Source organism: Anopheles marshallii, chromosome X (assembly GCF_943734725.1).
Source record: "Anopheles marshallii chromosome X, idAnoMarsDA_429_01, whole genome shotgun sequence".
NCBI classification, from domain to species: Eukaryota; Metazoa; Arthropoda; class Insecta; order Diptera; family Culicidae; genus Anopheles; species Anopheles marshallii.
Genome location: NC_071325.1, coordinates 3,011,385 through 3,030,932, shown reverse-complemented (window position 1 = coordinate 3,030,932; position 19,548 = coordinate 3,011,385). Strand labels below are relative to the sequence as shown.

Below are 19,548 nucleotides of genomic sequence, written 5' to 3'. Positions count from 1 at the left end.
GCCATGATTGGATGCATTCGAGGTAAGTTTATACGATTGTCTGCTCATTTCCTATACTGCTATTCTTTATTGGCAGACCGTTTTTCACATATGCAGGTGCTAAGTCTCACATAATACGCACTATTTAATACCAAACGGACGTTCAGCAAAACTAATGAACAGTAAACGATAACAAACAAAAACTTACAAAACAACGGCACAACCTGTCACAGGTACATCGCGTCCTGGTTTGCCGCGTCCGTGCTAAAGTCAAACGGCTCGAACTCAATCACAGGCGCTATCTCGTTCCGCCATACCATTAGCTTGATAATGATGTCACGCATGCGCTTGAGAATTTCCTTATCCATCGTCTGGAACGTGTACGAGTAGCGGAAGAAGATCTGCTCGTACATCTTAAACTCGTTCATGTTCGAGATGCTGCGCAGCAGAATCGAGATGTCGTACAGCGTCAGATACTGCCGCACATCGATCCACTCGTTGAAGAGAAAGTCTAGCGTGTACTTCAGTGCGACCTTGTTCTCGCTGACCGAGGTAAGAATTTCCTTGCTGTACATGCTAAAATGGGGATGCTTCAGCAGGCCAAGGTAACGCTTGATCATGCTTATTTCTCTGGTGCAGCCGAGACTTTTGATCAGGATGCGCTGATAGTTGATATCGGTAGTTTCGCGGTACTGCTGCTCAACCTTTTTCCACTCGGACAGGCCACTGTACTTGACGGTGGTGCACAAAATGCGTAGGAGTTTTTCCTCGCGCTGTTCGAAAGGCGAGACGGTTTGATTGTAGAAGATCGCCTGAAACAGAGCTTTATGCTGTTCGATGCAGGAAGTGACACCAAGCTTACAGGCCCACTGCACGATCAGCTCTTTGATCAAAGGGTTGTAATAGGTAGTGTCGTTACTGTGCTGTATCTCTTCATATTTGTCCAGTATGAGGTACTCTAAGAAACGCTACGAGATTAAGCCCAAAGAAATATTCAATGAAATTAAGTAGTTTTACTAGAATAGAATAAAGCAGATTAAATAGACGGTAGATTCATATTCCTTACCTCTATATGCCGGAAGCTGGGCAGATCCTCAGTGGCGTGATATACAAATTCCAGATTGCTGAGTGCCAGCTTCCACGGTTGATAGTGTTCGTTATTCTGCTTCAAGAACGAAACCACATTAAATGCAATCGAGTAATTCAGCTGCCCCAACCGTGCCAGATTAAGCGCATCGTCCACTATTATAGCAAGCGTTGTGTATGGCAGATAGTGGAAGTTACCATTTAACACGTGAGCAAGCTTAATCCAATGGGACGGTTCATAATTAACTCGGTAATAACCTGCAACGAGGGACCATTCTTTACCACCTGCTCCAGAGAAAAAACACATTAGCTAATTAGCAACCTACCAATACCGCTCGGGTTCACTATAATCCAGGAGCTGTTATTGGACGTTTTACAGTCCGACTTGACCGTAAGCAAGTTTTCACCGTCCGTCAGCCAGCGTACCTTCTCTACGAACAGTCGTTGGTTTGTATCGTTTATAAACGTTACCGGCACGGTCCAGAGCTGTTCTGCCGGTTCTTCTTCGAACGGTAGCGGAATCTGACGCAGCTCAAAGACGCCCGTCGCATTGTTTCGTTTGATATTGATGATGGGATACTTCTCCAGGCTGCTCCAGCTATACAGGAAGCTGTGGAACACACTGTCCGTACGGCTCACACCTTCCCCACCATTGTTCAGTATGTCAATGACATCGATCGATTCGCTCTCCATCCGGTAGCGGAAGTACTCCCGTATGAAGTGATCAAACGTACGCTGTCCGAGCGTGTAGTTCATCATGCGCAACACACTCAACCCTTTGTACTTGACCAGCTCGAAGTGTGTATCCTCCTCCCAGTGATTGGTGAAGATGTTCAGTGCGGACGTTTTGGTGTTCATCTCCTCGCGCATCGAACGCAACCGACCCTCGAGCAGGAAGTCATCCAGTGTCGTCGAATTCGTGGTAGTCATCTGGAAAGTAGGACAAGAGAAGCTGATAAGAGCAAAAAGTCTGCGTCCCGACTGGCACCAATCACGTACGTTGCGCAACGCCAGTGCCTCCAGATACAGTGGTATCGATTCATGCAGCCAGTACGTTTCCTTGTTTTTATAATCCGCCAGCTTGTGGATGAACAGCTTGGCGAGCTCGTTCGCCACCTCCCGGCTGATGCTCTTATCCAGTGGTGGAAAATAGTCCGCCGATTTTATCAACCGTTTCTCGCTCGACAGCACCATTCCCTCCTTGATCTCGTACGTCGTATGGTCAATGTTCGGTATCGTTACGTATCGGATCACCTCGTACGGGAACGGTACGCCCAGATACTGTTCGTAGATCTGCAGCACGCGCGAAAAGACGCTCGTCGCGTTCTTGATGTTTTCGTCGTACCGTGTGCGGGTGAATGCCAGCAGGCTTACCCTGCTCGTTATCCGGTACCGTTCCGGCACCATATCCGTCACGACGAAACCAATCTCCGATGCCCGCACCATATCGGTGGTATTGTACGTGTCCACCACAATGTCACCCGTCTCCATCGGTTCGGACATCTCCAGGTTCATGCTGGATGCCGTGTTCATGTCACTTTTCCGCGCAATGTTCAGCTCGAACGGTGACCGGAAGTTGTGATCGTCCATGCAGGGATACAGCCGTCGCGCATTGTTCGGTTCCAGTACGGTCGCTGCAAAGTGTCTGCACAGTAAGCGGATTAATGGCACACCTGTGCGGCACTTCTTTTCCGTAGAATCTAGTCTAAACCTACCTGTGAGTCGGTGCGTCATCCTCGTAATGCGTGTAGTACAGCCCCTTATCATTGGTCATGTTGCCGAAAAAGTTCACCTTCACGATATAGTAGATGTCCTTCTTCATTTCCGTACCCAGGAAGATGATCATCTTTTCGTTTGACTCGTCAAACTCAATGTCCAGTATCTTGATGGTGACGAAATCATCCGCCGGAAATACTGGATGATGGTAGAATTTCGACTTATCGATAATGGTAGCGTTTTCCACGCTACTACTATTCGGACCACCCTCATCGGTAGCCGTACCGTTCGGACCCATCTGTCCGTTCCCTTCCGCCATCTCATCGTCGGACTCATCTTCCTTCTCTTCTCCTTCGATTTCCCTACCGTCCAGCAACTCTTCGCGTACGTCATGTGCAGGAGGATGGTGGGTCGGGAACAGCGTTACAGGCACATCTGCATCTTCCCCCACTTGGCGTCGCTTTCGACGACGGTTCAACCTCGGCAGTGAGTACAAATCTTCCTCGCTCAGGTCCCAATCAAGATCCTCGTCAAAGTCATTATTGGTGAGCCGAATACTCTTCAGCACGGTCACGTTCTCTAGCCGTATCTTGAGGTTCTTCACGTTCAGCTCGATGCGCTTGTTGTTGGGCTTTTTGGACGTCACCGTCACCCAGACGATGCCGGTATAGCTGAACGGGTGTTCGGTTTCGTTGAAGACGGGATGTATGAACAGCCGGTAATGCTTCGGTATAACGTGCTTCGGTATGCGAGCTCGCTTGTCGATCAAATACGCACGGTGATTGAGGAAGTCCTCCAGCGTCAGGTTTGGCTTGTGCTGGTGAAGATAATGCAAGCAACTTAGTTTTAATCCACACCGCAATAAAGCCCTGCCACTCGCAACGAAAACACACACACCTCATAAGCATACTTTGTGCTGAAAAATATCGTAAACGCCATGAAGAAGATGAACACGAATATCAGCACGGCGATGCTGATGCCGCGGCAGATCGACACGAAGCATCCACCCTTGCGCTCATACTCGATGTTACCGTCCTCGACCGGTGACCCAGCGGTAAATGCATACTCGGACGCGTCCCCCTGATGGTGATGGTGCGGCTGACCGTACGGGCTGTACAGGTGTTGCGCCGGGGGTTGGTGGGCGGTGTGGCGGTAGATCTTCTTGCGATCCCACTCGTTAAGGTTCATGGCAGTTATTCTACCTCTGCTTTGCGCGGTATTTGGCCAGCACGAAACTGGTAAGCGGCGAACAACAACAGCAGCAGCAACCGGAATCCGTCGATAGAGAGCTTTAGTGTTGATGGTGTGCGGCTGGAATGGGTGCCAGTTCGAAAAGCCCGAGAAAGACAGCGAGAGAGCGAGAAACAAACGGGAAAACAAATGGAGAAAAAAAAAGCAATATTAGCACGTGATATGGTGGTGCGCGTGGGTTAATTCAGAATTCAGATATTTTTTGTTGTTGTTGTTGCTCTAACTCGTTTTACAAGATTTTGAACTGAAGCTAACGCACTGGGATACTGTTCCCTGCTCACCAACGTACTCTTCAACCTCACACTATTATGTCATTTTTTTTTTCAACACCTATATGCCGCACAGTTCTGGTTAACTTCGCTCACTGATGTAATCAGTCCCGGTTAAAGACTCTTTCGGTGCGCTATCCTTTGTTTACGCTTGATTGTTATCGCCGGAGGACCTCTGCGGGTACAGTAAACCAACGCCACGGCACTCACTTACCCATGTGGAATCGGTCGGTCCGACAGCAAGTGCGCAGTCGGCAACGGCCCAAAGCGTTACTAAACTCCCAACACCGAACGCGTGCGTGCACACACGAAGGTAGCTGCAGCAGTATACCCCGGGTTCGACACAGCGACTAGCCACCAGTGGCACAGCGCTCACTCCATTCTAGATAGATGACAATCCGCTTGCCACGCTTCGTTTCGCTTCATTTCGTGTCTTTTGCCATCGGCGTTCAATGGTTATTGCCGTTCCTGCTTGCTCCTGTTGCTCGGTGTGTTTGGACGTTTGCGCTGCGGCTCGGATGACCACCTTGCCGTTGCCAGGACCGGAGGGGCAGGTGTTGCCGCAAGCACTACAATGCAGTATTGTTCTTTTTGTCCCTCCGTTGCCCGGTCGGGTACGGCACACAACGGGTGGGACGCGGGAGCATTATAAAAGCGAGAGCTGCAGTGGCCTTATCACAATGCAAATATCATTACACTTGTGCGACAGACCCTAAAGTATATGCGTCGCCAAATCTGTTGATCTCGGATCGAATGAGATAGTGGCGGTGTTGGGTTGGTATGTGCGCCTCGACACGCAGCATCAACACATGACCCAGGGTGCTGGATCGTGTATCGCATGCACTGACTTTTATCAGCAGTAGAATTCCAACAACCTCCACAAGTTATCGATGATTTGTGTTTCATCAAAAAAGGTTCTTCTGTCTAAAAATATTCTTTAACGTTTCATGAAGATTAGAGATCAGTACTTTGCAACAATCCGGTTCGCTTCGGTTAACGCTTTAGCCTAAGGTGTAGTGTGCGTTGGAGGAACGGAATTACCTGCCGGTATTAAAATTCTCGCAAATGATGCGTATTTCACAATGACCCAATTAAACACACGCCGAAGATACCGTCCTATACGAGAGGAACAAAGATGGACGAACGTCCCACGAGCAACTCTTCTTCTTCCGCTCAGAGTGGTCTCATCTAGGCTCGTTTTTAGCTGTTAATTCAATTTGATACCTGTTGCGTCTCATCTGCAAGGTTAAAGCTGGTAAACATACGTGCATACTCCGCACCCTCGTCCGTCACACAGCGGCACCGGATGGAACGTTATAGATCCACATCGAAATGGGGAGTGTCCAACAACACTGGAGATGTGATCGATTCCGATTGTACATTGTTGCTGTAAAATCACGTTGGTGGCGCAAGGGTTTCGGAATTTTCTAGTCTCCGCGGAGCGGTGACGGCGTGCAATATTGCGTACATTTTAAACTCATCTCACAATGAACATTGCAGGCATAGGCGTTGGTACGCTTATCGTTATTTCCACAGCGCTAGATTGAACGTTTACGACCCCCGCAACTTACGGCAAAAGCTTCGTCTTCGTGTTTTAGTCTGAGAACAGATCGGGAAGAGATCATGAAATTTCTTTGTCGTTTAGTCATGTCTATAGTTTGTTAACCTCCTCCGCCTCCTCAAGAGGCCTAGGTTTACCATTTCGGGCTTTCTTTAACTTTAGTTATCCGTAGCTGAATAGTCAGTCCTGCGACCTCTCAAATAGCCTTACATTTGAACTATATTTAATTGTGGTATTAGCTCACTTTTTGCTCAAATACGGCCCGGAATTGCTTGGTTTTATATCAATATGAAATATTTATTCATTTGTTGATTAAAATTAATAGAAACGAAGGACTGTACTGTGTTCTGGTCAATTAAAAAAATGTTTTCTAAATGTTCTATTGTTCCCTGAAGATACATCCATACAAATATTTACACACTCTTCAAGCGTTGCTGCATATAAATAATATCAAAATATACATTCATTGTTTTATTCTTTATTCGTTGCTCGCGCATCTCTCTCTCTCCCACCTGTCTAAAAGCGAAGAATTCCCTATCGAAACAATCACTCAACATTTACACCTCATTTGCCACGTTGTTTGCCGCGTATAAATATTGCCCCTAGAAGTGTGCAAGGTTTTCTTTTTTTTTCATGTATCACCACTTACTTATGCCCAATTTATTGACCGGTGCCGCGGTTGCTACTAATTGAGGTTTCCATTTGCCAACGCAATGTCGTCCCGGGGCCCTATGTACACAACGCCACCAAAACCAAGCCAGCCACCATCTGAACATTGCATTCGTGGTGTGTTTTTTTACCAATGTGCTCATTTTTGCTTCCGCCATTTTTTTTTTTCGTTATTTGCTTTGCTAATGGCATAGAAGCGGAACAGCGGAACGAGACAAACAAAATGGGGGACGCCAGGTAGCAGGTAACTTCATGTTGTAATCTTAACTGGCGGACATTAGGGGTCGCTTCTAATCAATCCATTAGGCGGAATAACTTTAGATGCGTGTTGCAGCTGCTAAGTAACTGGTAGATTCGATCGTTATGTTGACAAGATGTAGAAAAGCAAGCGCTACGTAATCGGTTACTGAAGTTTGCCTACATCCGCAGCAATGCGTATCCGTCCCTGAATGGTGATGTTTGCGAGTAAATTCCTCAAACAGGACAAATCAATCCCAAGTAGGGAAAGGACGGGTGTGACATCTTCACATCTACCTTAGGGCTCTCGGGATTCCGGTCGTATTGATGTAAGTTAATGAGCATAAACACACATCTTCGAAGACCGGACCACCAGCCGCAATTGGGACGAGGGCAGGCAGCACCGGTGGAGCGAACCGAAACGGTGCAAACCAAAACGTGTACCACGTCACACGGTGCCTACACTTCCGTTAAATTGAATAATGCGAGCAATCCATTTCGGAATCCTTCAAGTGGTTGGCTGTTTTGTAGCTTGATTGGATAATGGTATTTTACTTTTGCGCTCCTAAGCACGTTAATAGGCAATGCGGATCTTGCGCCGCTAGTAGTACTGCCCGCGCGTACAACGGATCGGTGTTCTGTTCGCGACAACAAGCTAGCAGCTCGTGCGTGACCAGTGGCGACTTTTAGTCTCTCGGTTGATCTTAAGACGGGAGGACGCGCAAGAAAGTGCGCCCGCAGCAAACTGTATCCTGTGTGCAACGGTGTACATTGGTGATTTTCTCTGTTTCTTCTGCTTATTAGTTGGTGTTATCTGATGCCAAGCACTCCACTGACACGTTGCGGGTGGTGTCTGACAGCTGTAGAAAAATAAAGGTAAGACTATCTGGCATACTTCACTACCGATCGGAGAGTCTCCCACTAGCTGCTAGGTGTTTGGTTGGTTATGAGAAGGAATGTTTCAATAAATATGGTACGATGTGCAGTGTTTGCGAGAACCGTACCAGAAAGGAATGAAGTAGTAGGAGTCGTGTAAGTCATTAGTGATCAAAGCTACTATCAAAAAAAAAAAAAGAAAAGCAAAAACGCTTGGATAAAACACAACATCCAATATGCCGGCAATACTCGTTTCAGTTGTGAGTACGCACCGCAAGAACCCGATCAAAGATACGTATTGAATGAAGTGTTTTGTGATGTCGTTTGTTCGCCATCCACCTGTTTGCCCGTGCGCGCGACACAGGGCAGACGCTGCAGCTTCCGGTACCAAAACCGGCGAGCGGTCGGGTCCATAATGACGAAGTACACGAACAGTATGAAGCCCTGTATCGGTGCGGTTAGACAGAAGAGGTAGGCGAACAGCTTGTCCTCCGTGCCCGTGGTCAGCATGCCGAATATCCACGGTAGCCCGAGCAGAAAGAACAGAAACACGGACAGACGCAGCTGGGCCAGCGTCATTGCGTGATCAGCCGTCTTGGTCAGGTTGTTCGGTATGGTGAAGATGTGGTACATCACTATCACAAAGCTGACGAGATTGACGAATATAATCAATCCTATCGGTAGCAGCAACCCGTACCAGAGTGCGGTACCGTGCGGGTAGCAGATGTCCGAGATGTTGTCACGCTTCAGATACAGCGTGTAGTCTAGGCTGAGAAACAAGGTGACAACCAGCAGTGGGCCACCCCAGCAGCAAACCGTTGCCTTCAGGATGAAATGGGCCGGTCGCAGCTGGCCGAGCACCTTGACGTAGCGCATGAACTGCAGGTACGCGGTGATCAGCATCCACATGAACGTCACCAGTATGATGTAGTGGAAGATCGCACCGAGCAGTGCGCATTCGATCTGGCTGATCCGGTTCTGATCAATGTCCGGACCCTCGAGAAAGATGATAATCATCTCGATCGCGATCGCGCACGACAGCTGCAGCAGTATCTTGCTGCTCGCCTTCGAACGCCAGGTCGGGAACAGTATGGCGGTGGCGAAAATGCCCACCACCCCGAGCAACGACATCGAGCAACCGATCGCGGTGATGATGTCCAGCGCTAGTGTACCCTTATCCGCTATAAACTTCTGCGAAACGCCCACCGTCTCCACCATCTGGATGTCCTTCGTCAGGCGGGAGAAGGACGTCAGGTGGAAGCAACCGCACAGTGACAGGGTGCCGGAGCTGTTTAGCAGACGGCACTCATCGTACGACCAGTGTCCGAACTCGGTGGAATTTTTCGCATCGAACGACCAATATCCGCAACGTCCCGCACGGTCTCGGACGTGTTCGCGGGTGTAGATCGGTATCTCGTCCGGCATGCGCGAACCATACCCTGGCATGTTAACGCTGATGATCTTCGAGTTTGGACGTGCGATCGTACCGTTTTTCGTTTCGCGAAACGCGTGATCGTTGTAGTAGATGGTGATGATAATGCGCAGCGGTGGTGGAGTCGGCACCGGGTCCTGCCACTCGCTGGGCGGTGTAGTACCAACCTCACTAGTGTCGGGATCGACTTCCACATCAGCTGATGCGAGTGCTTCGTTCAGCTCATCCAGCCCTTCAATTACGTGCTGCGGGATGAACGAACCTATTTCAAGATCTGGCTCCACTAGCAGTGATTCGATCGATTGGTTCATGTACAAGTACCTAAAATATGGGGAGGATCAGTAAGGGTGAATAGCCAACACAGGGTTGGGTACAAGTCTTAAAACTCACCGCAGCCGATAACCGTTAAAGTCTTCATGCTCGCCAGCTTCCAAACCATCCGAACCTACGTCAGCTTCTGGACGAGAGTCTTCACCTCGGAACAGAGCGAGTCCTGTCACGTTTGCCACACTAGGATCTGCTATCAACACAATCAACCTCGCGGTACGAAACAGCACCGTGCCATCATTTTGACGGTGCTGCTGTACCGTACCCGACGCCTCACAATCGTACTGATCGCCCTGCATCAATGTCGACGTATCTCGCGACACTGCCAGCTGGTTCACAATGGTTTCGGTTGCGTCCAGCAGAATGTTGGTGGTGTTCAGCGCCCTCTGCGATAACACAACGGTCGTTTCGTTCAGATACATCACCCGGCTCAGGATGTTGCTAATGTTGCAGAAGTAGTGCCTACCGGGGTCGTCCCGTCCCTCCTCAACCGTCTCGTTCGAGCCGAACAGTGTTGGTACGTTTTCGAGCGTTTTTGAGATGTAAAACAGATCGGCAGGAATGACATCCTCCGGGAGGGCTAGCACATCGGTCGCCTGGTTGAATACCTCCCCCAGCACACTTTGATTCAGCTGGCTAACGCTGTACCGGTACAGCAGGTTGGTTGTTGGACGTTTTTGGTTGGAGCAGAGTTCGCTGCCAGGGTTCCAGTCCCAGGCGCATCCGTACAGGTAGTCGCCCAAGCAGCGTCTCGCGACCGGAAGTCCGCTGTGCTCAATCAGGCAGAGATTTCTGGGCGCCACCGTCTCACCCAACCGGGCAGCCCACCATACATTCTTCCCCGGCGCTAGCTTGAGGCTTTCCGGCAGACAGTACTCGGTGCTGTTGGTCGCAAGGAAACGAAACCCTTCTTCACCATTTAGTGACCCGAGTGCGAAAGTTAAGCTTTTATGCATTTGATAGTAGTCCAAATACTCTGCAGGTAGCTCTGTAACGAAACAGGATAGGAAAACAAACGTGTCGATCAACACCCCTCTAGCAACTTTGTATTTTTGTTTTCTTTATATTTGGCAGTTCTCATTTGCAAAGCAACATCTGCAAAGTACATCGCCCACAAGATGGGGCGGCATCCGCTTTCGTTGCTGATAGTGGTACTATCGATAATGCTGCTGCCGTACGGATACACCTGGAAGGAATATCGGATACGCAGAAGCATCGACCTGTCCGCTGCGAATCCCCTCATATCCGATACGAAGCTGCCCACCGATCTGGTTCCGTCGGGTTACAGTCTCTTCCTACACCCAACGCTCGAAAAGTCCACCTTTGCCGGGCGCGTCAACATCACGATGATGTGTGCGAAATCTACCAATCGGATAACGCTCCATGCCCACCACGACCTCGTGGTGGATGAGCTGGACCTGGAGGTAGTGCAGATCGGTGTTGACAGCAAGATCCCGATAAGGCGGGTGGATCGAGTTCCAAAAAAACCACTGCTGGTAATTTACTTCCACGACGACCTGGCGGTTGGGGTCGCTTATGAGGTACGCCTGAAGTTCAACGGTAACATTTGGGAGAATGTGGAAGGCATCTTTGAAGGCAGGTATAAGCAGCAGTCCAACGGTGGTGGAGCTGATGCGGCCGGTACGGAATCCGAGGGCGTGATAGAGGCCGAAGAACACACATACGTTGGTACGTACTTCCGGCCGCATAACGCACGCCGCGTTTTTCCCTGCTTCGACGAGCCCGCGTACAAGGTGCCGTTCAACGTCAGCATCGTACGTCCGAGAACGCACCACGTGCTGTTCAACACCGAGCTGGAGCGCACGGAAGACCTGTCGTCCGCCGACTCGAAGCACGTGATCGACGTGTTCAAGCGTACACCGCCGATGTCGACCTTCACGTTTGGCTTCCTGATCTCCGACCTGCAGGAAGTGCCGTCCATGTCGGACGAGAAGGACGACGAGCGCACGATGCCAGCGGTCCGTATCTGGGCGCGACGTGACTTCCAGAAAAATGTGGCCGATGTGCAGCAGCGGGTCAAGCTGGCGCTTAGAAAGCTCCAGCAATACTGGGGCGTACAGCTCCCGCTCGAGAAGCTGGACGTGGTGGCACTGCCGGGATTCTCGTACGTCAAACCGGCAGACAACTGGGGTTTGATTGTGTTCAAGTAGGTGAAACTAGCCTTTTTTTTTTAAACCGGCTGCACATAAGTAATCGTTTTTTATCTTTTAGAGAGAGTGAGCTGATGAGAGGATACTACAACCTTGCTCAGGAACTCGTCTACCAATGGCTAGGCTCGTGGATCACTCCGGTAATGATAAAAGATGAAGATCTAAATGAATAGTCTTGACCCAGTATAACGGTCCACGTCCCTTCCCAACAGCACTGGTGGAGCGATGCGCACGTGAACAAAGCTATTGCAGGGTTCCTCTCGGCAGACACCGCCATCAAAATCGATGGTGGTGATGAGTTCGAGGGCAAATACCCAATGACCATCCTGTACTCGATCTACTACGAGTTTAGCAAACGCTACCCACATTCGCGCATCACCGCTATGAAGCAGGAGACGACGTGCAGCAAAACAGAGCTAGTGTTGCGTATGCTCAACTACACGCTCGGCGAGGATACGTTCCGACGCGGCATGCAGAAGTTCATCCAGCATCGCGAGTACAAAACGTTCTACGGTGATGACGTATGGGAAGCGCTCACCAAGCAGGCCCATCTCGATCAGCGGCTGTGCGAATCGGTCACGGTGAACGATGTCGTCAACTCGTGGATTACCAAAGACCGCATTCCGATGGTGAAGGTGGTACGGTCGTACGAGAACCGTTCCGCCACCATCACGCAGCGGCTATATTTGCGCGAGCGTCCGCATGATGTGCCGGAACAGGATAAGATGCTATGGTGGATCCCGATCGTGGTTGTGGCGCAGGATCGTTTAAACTTTGCCAACATCAGCACGGTGAAATGGATGAAGCAGGTGCGCGAGGTAAAGCTGGAGGAGCTGCCCGGACCGGATGAGTTTATCATCGTCAATCCGGAGGAGATTGGACCGTTCCCGGTGAACTACGACGAGCGCAACTGGAACCTGCTCGCCACCTTCCTGCAGAAGGACGAGAGCCGAACTAAAATTCCCGTCTACACCCGGTAGGGAATGGACCGCAGTGGAGTGCATGTTATTTTATTGCCTAATGCTTGCTACATACTTGCATGTACGTTGCATCTTGAGTACCAAACAACAAAATTCAACAACACCCCTAACCAATTTGTTTCCTTTCCTCAGAGCAAAGCTGCTCCACGACGCATGGAACTTGGCGTACGCGGGTGATCTTAGCTTCGGTACCGCCTTCAACATGACGCTCTTCATGAAGTACGAGCGTAACCATCTGGTGTGGAATCCCGTATTCACGCTGATCGACCACATCGGTCGCCACATCGATATGTCTGCCGTGCACAAAAAGTTCGAGATGTACGTCCGCACCCTGCTGACGCCACTGTACGAGGAGCTGGTTATCAACCAGCAGGAAAACGAAGAGATGTGGAAGGCAAACTTACGCTCGTTGGCCAAAAATTTCCTCTGCCGTGCCGGGTACAAACCCTGCATCGAGGAAGCGCAACGAGCGTTCAAGAAGTGGATGGACAGTCCGGATCCAGATGCAGGCAATCCGTGCGTATCGTCTTGATAGGGGTTCGCACCGGAGCGAAATGAATATAATCTGGTTTTTCTATCGTTGTTCTTCTCCAGTGTTGCCAACCAGTACATATGTCCAGTGTTTAAATGGGGTACGCGCGAAGAGTGGGAGTTCGGACTGCAGCGCGTCATCAATTTCCCGGAGTCGCGCGTTAAGAGTGAGCGCACGTACCTGCTCAAAACGCTCGCCGGCTGCCCTAGCCAACCGTTCAAGATTGATCGCCTGCTGAACATTATGGTACTGGAAGATAATGGTAACTTCACCGACAACGATATCAGCCTCATCTTCAAGATGCTTTCCGGTGGTTCGAGTGGCTACTCGACGCTGTTTAACTTCCTCAAGAATAATTGGGATGCAATCAAACTACGGTAAGGCATAGTGATGTGCCAAACGCATCAGCTAATCTTCGCTAACACCGCTTCTAATACACTGTTTTCTGTACACACTCATACAGATTCAAGGATCGAGAATCGCTGTGGGACAATATGATCAACTCCGCCACTGGATTGTTCACCACGCAGGAAGGCTACGATATGGTGTCGCAGCTGTACGTGCAGCACCAAGGCGAGTTTGGTACGGCGGAACACATCATCGAGAAGTCGTTGAAAAACATCAAGGAAGAAACGAAATGGAGCGACGAAAATTTGCCAGTCATAGAGAAGTGGCTCGACAGCTTCCTCGCCAGCAACGGTGTAGCGGATCAGAAGTTTCTTGGCTGATCAAGCGTTTCAACGCGGGAGGTAGTTGTATTTTAAAAGCAATGTTCATAGGTTCAAACAGACAGAGCAAACACATATAAATGCTACCAAATGGCGATAGAGCTAGGGGAAAAAAAACGATGCAATGGTGTACAAGATAGACAAGTAGCTCCAAAAAACATTGCAAACGGCTCTTTGGTGGTGTTGTTTTTTTAAGAATCTTGATGTAGAGCTAACATAGATGGTAAGTAGTCGTGGCAGTGTGTTAGAATGTTTCACGGCAGGATGTAGTAGCACCTAATGCCAGTGTCTGAAAGAGTCATTGCTATGCTAGGCAGCCTAATACAACTACCCGCAAAAAGAAATCTGGCGAAACAATAAACGGTGCCTTACCGATTTCATTGCTTTCGGGTTCCAATAGTTCTGCTTTGTCCAGGTCCTTCGCACACTTCGTGGCGATGTGCAGCAGCAGCCGTACGGTGTACCAATCATTGTTAGCCGAAGTCCAGAAGTTCTCCACCCGCTTCACGCGGGTCGCTTTAATCGCGGAAAAGATGTGCTTCAGCTCTGGCAGTCGCTTGCGGTGGGCTTTAAGGTACGCTTCGATCATTTTGTCGTAGTCTTTCAGGCGCAACGTGTCCGGTGGCCGGGTACTGGAACGTTCCAGCAGTAGTTCGATCGTGGCTGAAAAGTACCGCCTACAGTCCGATTTCCGGTGCGCCAGCACGGTATCGGTTTTGATGAGAGAAAAGTCTGGTACCAGATGGGCTTCGCACCAGTACGATCGGGGCGGTGCGTACTTATCCAGCTTCACCTCGTACATCGTACGGTTCGCAGCGAGACGGTTAGCGTTGCGTGCCGGTGCTCCCCACTTGACGTGAGACTCACGCAACATTTTTAGCTTTACATTCTTTAGCTGTTCGTCGTTGGCGTTGGTGAAGCACAAGATACCGTCGTCAGTGGAATGATCCTCCCGCCAGAACCACCGTTTACCGTACACGGTAAGGAAGAGTTTCAGGCGTGCCTTATCAAAGTACAGATACATACCGGGGCCTGTACCATCTGCGGCGGCTAAACTGTCGCCCTCAATCTGCACCCGCTGCTGTGCGACACAGACAAAGCTCTGCTGATCCGAAGATACGATCGGTATTAGATCTCTCAACTCTGAGATGTCTCTACTGGGTCCGGGTCTGGTATCACTTACATCTCGTCTATGCGCATGATGCGTACTTTCCTTTTGATTAGCGTAGATCACGTTGGAGCTGCTGCTACAATCCTTCGACGCATCGTACATTTCAATCAACAGCTGCCCCTTTCGGTTGTTATCAATCCAAAAGCTTCCATTCACCTCCATCGCCAACCTTAGCATGCTAACGGTGTTCAAACTGCTCTTTCTAATACTGAAACAGTAACGCTGGTAGCTTGAATATCGCGTGGTAAACTCGTTCGCGTCACAATGCAGCCGAAGAAGGCTAGCTTCCCGGTATACACATAGCTGCGGCAGGATCGCTGAGCAATTCTGATACGCCAGCTGTTCGGACTGTTGATCGAAGCGTACTGTAGCACAGTCATGGTCTTTGCTGTAGTCCGGCTCAGGTAGTGTGAGTGGAGATCGCTTTGGTAACGCGACAGGTGCATTCCATTCGGGGCCAGGGAGTCGTCGCACTAGCTCACCATATTTCAACAGTCTCCTCGCAGAGATCCAACACTCGGACACGTTTTCGCGGAGCAGAAGCTTCCGCACCGCACCCATCTCACCCTCATCCAGATCGTAATAGTCCGTAGCGGTACCGGACCGAACACAGCCATCTTGCCAGGGTCCTGCCGTACGAATACCAACGCATAGCGCTCGGTTCGTGTGCTCGTATTCCCGTACCGCGGTAAACCCGGCTGGACATCGACAGTCGAGCGGTATCTTCGACCGTTCCACAAAGTTCAGCTGCGGCACGGGATGCTCTTCACAATGGTTTACCGTTATAAAGGTGGCTGATAGTGGCACATCGTTGCTGCTGTGTGACGCTGTGATTGTGTTTGATGGTGTTGTACCTGCTACCTGCACCACCACTGCGAATGCTAGAAGTTTCAGCACGCTTCCCATCCCGCCAGAGGATGACGTGCATGGTAGACTCATCTCACATCTACCGCTTCCCAGAGGCGTGCACTTGGTAATATTGCACTTCCGCTTCGGTCGTTGGGCACGTTTTGCTTGCCAATCCCTGCTTATCTAAAAGCACGGATGCACCGGCAACAACAGCACACAGTGATCTATACACGTTGCGCAACGTGTACACGAGGTATGTAAAACATAAGTACACACACACACACACACACTCTCACTCACTCCCGGCAAGGTCAAAATCCGCAACGCTGCTTCCGTTCGGTTCGGCGGCTTGCCAGCGAATGAACGGAATGCAAAAACGTCACCACGCACCGAGCCCCGGACAGTTTCTCGTGCGGGTTTCGCTGAGAGGATGGTGAAGTTGCAAATGCTGTTTGTGTAGCTTAGTGATACCCCATGCCTAAGCTTTCCCTTCTATGTAACGCACCAAAAAAAAAAACCAAAATGCCGAGCAAAATTAACCGACTCCGGCAGTGAGACACAGAGCTGTGCGAGGAAATGAAACAATTCCGGCGTTGGGCAAACTGTTTAATAAGCCCCCCCTTTTTAGTACTTTCAGTGTCAACACGTACGCCACCGTACTGTTGGTACTACGGCTTTGTTTACCATGACCATTAGTGAGAAGGGTTTCGCACTATAGGTCGGCGAATCGGGGGTACAGTCATAGTATTGCACTGCACCTTCTACTCTTAGCTGGAGCGGGGGCATTGATCAACTTAGAATGAACTTGAATGTTCTTAAGCATATATGGTGCATGCAGTCTTATCATGCTAATCTGCTCATCTGACCGTGAGAAGATAATCACCGTACAACCGGCAAACGGAGGAGTGAGCAGCAATGCCGCACTGTGGCTGAGAATATTTTGCTGTAGCACGTGCCTTGTTTTTTAGTTGCCTCAGGTCCGACAGCCTAAAGTACCTCTGGAATCTCTGGAACTCAGCTCGTCTAATCACATGCAAAGTATTAACGAGCTCTCCGACGGGCAAACAAACGCATAAGCTAGAAAATAACATTGAACCCATTTAGACACCACGCTTTACCACAAAGAAGACACTATTTCGCGTGCGCTCCGCTCCGCATGATAGCAACAACAGCAACAGAACCCACAGCAAAAAAGACATAAATTTGTAAATAATTAGGCAGCAAAGCGATTGTAACAACCCGGTCGCTACTGGTAGTAACACCGAGAGCAACAACAAGGAAGAAAAAACCCTCGCTGTTCTATTAATATCAAGACGATAGCATTCGCTGCGGGTGTAACAGGACGGGGTTAGGGCGTTTAGCGTGTGGCATATATACGGCGAAAGTGACCGAAAAACACTTGCACTAGTGCACGGCAACACAAATGACCACCGGTAAAGTTCAACCTGTGGGCGCAGTTCGCCCACCAACGGCCGCTATGTCGGCGAACGCGGACGGTGGTCCCGCAAAGGAGAGGTTGAGAAATTCGGTGGAAATAGTTGTTCGAAGAAAGTTACGGGCGGAGCATTGAGGGAGCAGCGGCAGACGGCTGATCGTGATCTTGATTTGTCGGGTGGTGACGCCTCTGCACGGATTAGCACCAGGCAAGAAGAAAGTACTCGCTGTTGTGTTTTCCTCACTGTCCACCATCTTGTGGCCGTCTTGTATTTCCCACGTCCCGCGTTGGCACGCTAGCTTTGCGGCAGAAAAGCTAGCTCACACTGCATCAAGCAACGCTTGGCGTTGCATCGCGTCCAAAACCTTCGCCGCTTCACCGCTGTTTCGCCCACCAGCAGATGCCTGCTACCCTGCACACGGGGTGGGAAAAGTATTTATTTTTACAGCTCATTATTTCAAAACTTTGAATAGTGTCAAGTGCGCATTGGCTCGTACGGTCGGATGTACCTATTCTTGGGACGGGTTCAGCCGTTTCGCCTGTTCCGAGTCCTGGGTACCTTCTGGTGCCATCTTCCGATCAGCAGTTGTCTGCCGCCAGTCGGTGTGAACTGCATTCTAGCATGTCCATTCCACCATGTCCGCACCGGATGTAGTGCTCTCGCACCGAGTGAAGCAACTGCACCAGTGAGTGCGTACGAACGGCAGTGACACACGGTGACGGAGCAGGGCGCCGATGCACACCTGAACGCATCCCAGTGACGGCAGTGACTCCTGTGGTGGATCTTGAGCAGATCCCTTGTGATTACGGTGTTGCTAGTGATATTGTCTTGCTGGCGCATAACGTGGACGCTGCAGCGCGTGTGTACAAAACGTGACGTACGTGGTCGTGGTGTTTGGCCAAGTGTCCTTCAGTTCGTGTATCGACTCAGTACCCCAAAGCAGGGTATCGGATGATAGTAACCGTGGTTGCGGTTACAGTGCATCCATCTTCGATCAAAGTGTCTTCAATCAATCTCATCTCACGGGTGAAACTACAAGTTAGTGCAGTGATCCTGCGGATGTAGCCATATTTACATAACTACTTGAAGGTGTTTATTCCCGAGCCGTACGTAATCTTTGATGGGATGTTCAACTGCTTGTGGAAACAAACGCTTAAAAAAGACTTCAACATAAAGTGTCTTTCCTTCTTCTGCTGGAACCTCAAAGAAGACTCAGTACATCACTTCTGTGTGGTTCATACCTTAACTCTTGATTTATTTTGGTCTTCTAGTCATAGATCCTTTATTTTTATTTGAGCCTGTTGGCCATTCACCTCTGCATTCCTAGCTTCTGATCTTCGGAGTGGTTAATACAAACGATAAACATGATGATTGTGCAATCATGATCACATCTTGACGTACCCTTGTAGTGGTGACGAAAGTAGTTGCAGCAGTAGTAGAAGTAAATGGTGTCTGTAGGCGTAAACTTCGAAAGGGTTTTCAATAGTAGTAGTCATTGACAATGCAATAAAGGATATGTAACAGTCTCGGTTAGTGCGGACATAGTGAGTAAACGACGTCTGTGAGAAACCGTCGATGTCACTATGGTTCACTACGCCATCACCCTTGTTTATGCATCTTCCACTGATGACTTCCACCGGCTCCGTAGAACATAGTGATACATTCATGTGTAAATATACCACAACGCATCGAGTGAAACAGACGGATGCTGAGCGTTGGTAGAGAAATAGAGCGTTGGTAGAGACACGAATAGAACAGTTTGGTCAACGTTTCAAGAGCAGCAACACTGTCATAAAGAAAATTTCTGTGGCCTACATCGATACGGGTTTCTTCTGCTAAAAATTGTGTACTGCAAGGAATATTAGTTTGTACATCTTCATTTCCTGTAAGACTGTCCCTCGATCACCTAGATCTCTATTAAGTACCTTACATAACATCATATACACTTACGGTGTTATACCCTGAGTTTTTCAACTACAAGTCACCCCTGCGTGTAATATTATTCTGGATAGTAAATGTGGACAAGGTTTTTCCGTATCCTGGCAGTTCGTCTTGACGTCTTGACGAGATCTTTCAGTCGCCTCATTGCATCGTAGAATATGTCGTGTTCCTCATCAAGTCTTTCTCTTTTTCCATTGCGTTAAACAGGTGTCTACAGTAAATCTTCCTCCTCCACAGTAAATGTGCACTTGAGGGCACAAGTACGGTTCAGTCCTCATCGCACCATCCTTTCGTCTACCTCGGCAACATAGCCGATAATGTAGAGGACGCTGTCGCA

General features: G+C 49.5%; 3 protein-coding genes across 3 annotated transcripts; 1 reads left to right on the top strand and 2 right to left on the bottom strand.

The window, feature by feature from the left end:
• Window positions 1–206: 206 nt before the first annotated feature.
• On the bottom strand, window positions 207–3,969 carry LOC128709545 (aminopeptidase N-like). The gene is made up of 6 exons (XM_053804555.1): window positions 3,679–3,969; window positions 2,781–3,598; window positions 2,065–2,710; window positions 1,392–1,995; window positions 1,046–1,323; window positions 207–947 (listed from the first exon to the last, which is right to left on the bottom strand). Exons 1-6 carry the CDS (start codon window positions 3,967–3,969, stop codon window positions 207–209), a joined length of 3,378 nt encoding a protein of 1,125 aa, XP_053660530.1.
• Window positions 3,970–7,929: 3,960 nt separating this feature from the next.
• Window positions 7,930–15,924, bottom strand: LOC128714729 (uncharacterized). Its single transcript, XM_053809613.1, has 3 exons — window positions 14,187–15,924; window positions 9,467–10,391; window positions 7,930–9,397 (listed from the first exon to the last, which is right to left on the bottom strand). The coding sequence occupies exons 1-3, from the start codon at window positions 15,922–15,924 to the stop codon at window positions 7,930–7,932; spliced, it is 4,131 nt and encodes a 1,376-aa protein (XP_053665588.1).
• Window positions 10,522–13,814, top strand: LOC128714740 (aminopeptidase N). Its single transcript, XM_053809624.1, has 6 exons — window positions 10,522–11,570; window positions 11,636–11,714; window positions 11,787–12,550; window positions 12,687–13,070; window positions 13,149–13,463; window positions 13,550–13,814. Exons 1-6 carry the CDS (start codon window positions 10,522–10,524, stop codon window positions 13,812–13,814), a joined length of 2,856 nt encoding a protein of 951 aa, XP_053665599.1.
• Window positions 15,925–19,548: the final 3,624 nt, after the last annotated feature.